Source organism: Mauremys reevesii, linkage group 3 (assembly GCF_016161935.1).
Source record: "Mauremys reevesii isolate NIE-2019 linkage group 3, ASM1616193v1, whole genome shotgun sequence".
Taxonomy (NCBI): Eukaryota; Metazoa; Chordata; order Testudines; family Geoemydidae; genus Mauremys; species Mauremys reevesii.
The window spans coordinates 101,366,107-101,372,161 of NC_052625.1; the positions used below are offsets into that span (position 1 = coordinate 101,366,107).

General features: G+C 45.2%; 1 protein-coding gene across 4 annotated transcripts in view; it reads right to left on the bottom strand.

The window, feature by feature from the left end:
- ADGB (androglobin) overlaps nucleotides 1-5,610 on the bottom strand; it is a 222,810-nt gene extending 217,200 nt beyond the window's left edge. For 3 of the 4 annotated variants that reach the window (XM_039532468.1, XM_039532470.1, XM_039532472.1), the window contains exon 1: nucleotides 3,301-3,415. In XM_039532468.1, the coding sequence (XP_039388402.1) occupies nucleotides 3,301-3,377 (77 nt within the window). In that variant the 5' untranslated portion in view covers nucleotides 3,378-3,415. Of the gene's footprint in view, nucleotides 1-3,300; nucleotides 3,416-5,339 lie in introns of those variants that run through there. The other variant, XM_039532471.1, reaches the window with a different exon arrangement.
- Nucleotides 5,611-6,055: the final 445 nt, after the last annotated feature.

Consider the following 6,055-nt stretch of genomic DNA (forward strand, 5'->3'; position numbering starts at 1 on the left):
ACATTATGTTCTTAAGGTCTTGGAGTTAAGGCAGGTCACTAAGAGGTGACATACCTTAGAAATATTCCCTTCAGGCAGGAGGGAACAGATGTGAAACAAGCGATTATGAAATCTACAAGAAAGAAAATCTACTAGATGAAACAGAGCAGGGAGTGTCCCGTTTCTGAATAAAGATAAAAGATTGTTCTGGTATTTCTTGGAGAGTAAGGAAACACATTGAATCCTTCACCTGGAACAAGCGGACAGTATACTTGTCTCATGAAAGGAAACTCACACCCAAGCCTGGCTGTAAAGCACTGCAAGGATTTTGGGTGAGCAGTATTCCTCAAGAACATAACTGCCATAATGAGTCAGACCATGGTCCATCTTGCCCAGTATCATGTCTATGACAGTATCCAGTACCAGAGCTTCAGGGACAAAGTACAGAACAAGGCAATTTGGCAAGGCAAAGTACAGAACAAATATCTGCCCCCTCTTCCATTCCTGCTTCTGGTAGTCAGAGGTTTAGGGTTGCCCCAAGTATGCCCCTGACCATATTAGCTCATAGCCATTGAAGGACATATCTTCAATGTGCAGCACCTTTTGGTTTCAAGTAGTATTAAAAACCCAAATACATGTTTCTGCCTTCAGCACCCCCACTATAAAAATTATTCTAATACCACTGTGCAAGTGTCCAGTGGGCCTGGGGCTGGACACTCCATGGAGACCCTCAGAGGGCTTACGGCTTAGAGTGCACCAATAGCTAACCTGTAGAGAGACAATGAGGCTTGTGAGGCCTAGAGGGCAGTGCTTGTGTTGCCTGGGGCTGGTGGAATTGGGGACCTGAACCACAGCAGGCACAGACAAGGCTTCCTCACACTAAGTGCAAGTGGTAGCTATGTGCCTCACGGTCCTGGGTATGCCCAGGAAGTGTCACAGGTACAGTTTCCCATTACTACATATTGGGTGCATCCCTCGAGGAAGGTCTTCAACCCATTTTTTAGTCCTCTCTCAGATGAGAGAACAGTATCTCATGGTCAACAGTTTTGAACAGTGCAGAGAGGTCCAGGAAAATGAGAATGGGAGTTAGCCATCACCCATGCACAGCAAGAGTCCATCCATCAGTTCCTCTAAAGCTGTTTTTGTCCCATTCCCTGGCCTGAATCCTGATAGTGCCATGACTAAGGACTAGGCATTCTATACTTAGATAATTAAAAAAATCTATTTATTTATCTTTGCAGAAATAAACACTTTCACACAGCAAGGTTATTCCCTACAGTATGTGTGCTGGTGCTTTAGTCCTGTCTAGTCTAGTTTTAAATATCTCAAGAGATGAGGCTTAGTGTTTCTATTCGGTGCATAAATATTTCTAATGTTTATACTTAACTACCGAAGTGCCTTATAACATGCAGCAAACATCTAGCCATTATGCATTGTCTTCCCCTTGTGTAAAAATAATACACGTAAGTTTTCAAGGCCAGATGGCTCTTGAAACTGATCACCTTTATAACACCTCCCACCATGGATGGCATCCACAGTCAAATTCTTAAAATCAATCCACAGCATTGGGGTCCTTTTAGGTCTAAAAACTATGGCAGAAAACCCTGTTTCTGTTTGCAACTGGCCAGAAGACTGTGTTCTGTACTATTAGAAAAAGAACTGACCATAACAATCCACACATTTGGAACATATTGACAGTTATATCTAGGAATCAAGCCACAAATCTTAAAAAATCTCCAACTGAAGCAGTCTGTCAAGATAGCAACACAGAGCACCATGAACTTATCATTCCAGTGCTCTGCCTCCTAGTTTGAATACTGTTCAAAGTATCTGTCCTGATATTCAAAGCTCTCCATGTGGCTGATCATAGCTAATGGAGAGATCCTGTCTTCCTCTGTAATCATGACTTCCCTCAACAGCTACAATCCACTGAAACAATTAAACTGTCAACCAGTGTAGGATGCTCCTGATGAAAGAAGCAGAACTTTCATAGTAGCTGGACCTAAACTATGGAACTCAATCCTGTAAGAGAAAAGAATGCGCTTTGGAACAAACCACTTTCTGAACTAAATTCAATATTCATTTAGTCAATTGACACAAAAGCAAACAAAGACCCCTAAAAACAAATCAACCTATTTCTCTGAAGCATTGAGAAAAAAGAAAGAGAGGGAAAGAGAGGTTTTTATTTATATTTTTAAATATTTGAGTGGTACCCAGATACTATGGTGATGGGAGCCATATGTGTCTAGGTAGAGAGTGAAGATGGGCCGAAGTTTCCAGTTGACATCATCATAGTTAGAATAAAATTTTTGAACCAGGCTGTTTTGAAAAACAGATTTTTTTTTTGAAAAAAAATATTTCAATTTGTGTCTATTTTGGACAGTCTACAATAGAAACTTTAAATGAAAAATATTCCCTGCTGGTTGTGCAAAATTTGTTTTCATTTGGTTTTGGTTTTCAATGTTTTTATTGCCAATTTTAGTTGGTCGGCTTAGTGACAGAGTGACATCTTTTTATTTTCAAAATGTTGATTTTGAAAACTAACAAAAATTCCAAGGAAAACTCAAAAAATGACAAAAAATGAACAATTGCAGGAAATAAACTGAACAAAACCACTTCCAAATGTTGTTTACATTTCTGAGCTCTCTTTTTTCAAACCAGTTCTAACAGCTACGAAGCGAACAAATGATGCCCTAGTGCCAACCACCCTGCTGCAGCCACAAAGGTCCACATAAACAGCCAAAGGCCACAGGGGCTTGTGAGAGAGAAGGAACCTTCTGATTCCTGATCCCGACTGGTCCCCCAGTCCCTCTTATCGCCTCTGTCACACAGGGGAGAGGGAAGGGCAGAGAAGCTAGAACTAGGCTGGTGACACTCAGGCATTAGGACAGGGAGCCTCATGCAACTTTGAGCCAACCGCAATACAAGCCCCACTCATTGGAAGTTGGACGATTTCTGTACAAAGTTATTAAGCCTCGGGGGAAAGGGGGGAAAAGCAACAGGTGGGGAGACAGAGAGAGAGAGAGAGAGAGAGAGAGATCTCTCCCGGGTAGGGGGAGGCGCATCCACTGGCTCAGTGCAGACACTGTTTGTACCTTCGGAGGGGGGCGAGGGGAGACAAAACAACTCCCCCCACCAGAGCCAGCAGGAGCTGGTCCATTTCCTAATGCTGCCAAGCCAGTGACCCCGCCCCCACCGCAAGGACTCGGCTAGGGCACCCTGCGCTGGGGGCGGGGGGCTGCTGCGCCCCTGGCTCTAGGGAGGAGGCTGGCGGGGGGGGGGCCCTGGGCCAGGGGCCCGTGGCGGCGGCGGGTCTCTTACTCTTTGGCGGGGGCGCTGATGTGCGCGGAGTTGTTGCGGGTGATCAGCTCCTTCTTCTTGCTTTGCTTGGAGGCCATGGCGCCGCCGGCCGCGCTTCAGCCGCGGGGGCCGCGTCCGCTCCGCGTTGCTAAGAGACGCGGAGCCGCGAGGCCGGGGTTGGGCACAGGCCCGGGGGGCGGGGGCACAACAGGTGAAGTAGGAGAGCCAGGGGGTTAATCACTAGTGGAGGGGGGTAAAATTGGGGGGCCACAGAGGGGGCCGAGAGGTGAAATGCAGGAGGAGGGGACAGGGAGCTCGCGGGGGGGGGGGGGGTTTATGAAGGAGCCACAGCAGGGTTTCCCCTTTGTCCTGGAGGAAAGGTGTAGAATTGTCACACAGGCAAGGAGTAAGGAGAGCGGGAGGGCAGGCAGGCCCAGGGGAGAGACACCGTGTAGTTTGTTAGGTGGGGACATCGCTGCTCAGCTTGAAACATTAGGGAAGAGGAGAAGTGAGCAAAGAAGCGGGGCAGAGGGATGTAGGGTGAAAGCAAGGCTAATCTAAGCTCTGCCGGGGGCTGAACTAGACATTTCAGCACCAGGCAGCTGCAAAGGTGGCATAAAGCTCCCTCACCCAACACAGCTGGGCAAGACCAAAACTCTGCCTAATGTGTTTAGGCATGAGCCATCTGTGGTTCATTCTGTGCTGTTTGGAACAATAATGATTTCCCATCGCTCTCTGAGAGGAATTGCACACAATGCTTGCAAAATCCAAATCAGTTCAGTTGGAGAAGTTGAACTCGGATGCTAGCTGGAGAGTTGATCTGCAAGCGTCTTTCCCAACCCTAAAGGGTTAAACACTTTCCGCTGTGGTTTTGCTGTTTATAATACTATTCTGCCAGTGTAATTATTTCAAAGAAGCAAAGAAAAAAAAGGAGTTGTCTGCCTACTATGGAACCAACAAAAAACTGCAGAGGGAGCTGCTAACTCAAAGTACAGGAGTCCTATGGCAAGCACCTCTCATCTTCATTAGAAAGTTAGGTCATATTGGAACACAACCTTGACAAGTCATTTTAGCTAGCATGATGCTGAACATGACTTAACTTCTCCTGTCTGTGGTGACTATAATGTTTAACATGGCATCAAAGCTCAATACTTTGCTAAGATCAGTCAAAACAGTTAGAGCCCAGTTCTTCAAAAGAAACAATATGGATCCCTTGGAAGGATTTGGCCTAAAATGTTTTTGCTAATCTCAACTGAATACTCTCTGCTGAGGAAGCTAGCCACATATACAGGTGGAAAAAGTAAATTAATATTTTTGGAAGATTGGTGATTCAAAAAAAGTTTGCTTACTTTTAATGTGTCTTTTTTTTAAATTATGTAACTTCATAATGGAGAGACAAGGTGGGTCTTTTATTGGACCAACTTCTGTTGGTGAGAGAGACAAGCTTCTCTCTCCCACCAACAGAAAATAATATCACCTCACCCACTTTTTCTCTATAATATCCTGGGACTGCACGGCTATGGCTACACTGCATATAACTTCATAATAGCTTTCAAGAAAATTAGGTTTTCTTTGTGAGAAAAGGCATGTCAAATTTCATTTAAAATAAAAGGAATAAATTTTAGTCTATTGTTAGCACTTTACCCTTCCCATCAGCATTCACTTGTTTGGAACACTTCTGCCAGGTGGAGTTGGGAGCAACAAGGGCCGGGTTCAGTATCTAAGGTTTCCTTTTGACAATACAACACAGAATCAGCTCAAATTCCAAAATTACACACCACCCCTGGGTGCCTCTAAGAGGCAATACTTCCCCTCTTGCAAGCACTGAGTCTGTGTATAGAAAAGAAAACTTTCTTTAAAAGGGGAAAGGAATCAGGCATTAAATTGCAAAACCACTACAAGCACCATTCAAAAACATATGACCGTGAGCAAAACACCCATCCAAAAGTACATTGGGTAATGTCCTTTTGCTCAGTTTCTCACCTCATGGTGTGAAAGTTTGAGAAACAAATGTCCCTTTAACATACAACTCCCCTCTCCCTCCACGGCACCCCACTCACATTTGTTGTTCTTTGTCAGCAATGACCCACAGTTCAGAGATGCATTTGCATGAGTTCACCTCCCACCCTGGGAGGGGCAGGAAGGCGGGAGGAATCCAGCAATGTTTCAGCTGCTGCTGCCCTGCTCTTCCTTCTGCCCGCTGCCGATCTGCTGGAAGCTCTAACGTCACTCACTCCTCCACTGGCTGCTCCGCCAGCAGCTTTGCTGTCACTCATTCTGCTGCCAGCTGCTCTGCCATCATTCACTCTGCCACTGCCCTCTCTACTACAGCTTCTTGGATGTTTTGAGGTCCTACTACTTAATACAGCTCTCAGTGATTTCAGCTGTTAGGTGGAGAGCCTCGCTACTAATGCAAGCTAGGCAGTTTCTTTCACCACAGCAACTGTCCCATAGCAGGTCTAGTGATTAGAGCTCATTATTGGTTATTTCAGCTCTAGTGATCTACAACAAAAGACTCTCAATTTAGTCTTAATTAGTTCTCTTGTTACACAGTGTAGAGAAGAAGAATCAAATAAGATCTATAACCCTTAGATAGAACCACTGCTATAAGAGACACGTATCTCCACTAGCCTTTGGCATCCCTACCCACTGTTTAGTGAGCACAATTCAGTGGAGGGTGAACTCCATAATCAGGGCATGCCAAGCACAGTTCTCCCCTTGATTCACACAAGGATAACACTTTATTTAAAGTGCCTTCCAATCCAACACCAGCCAA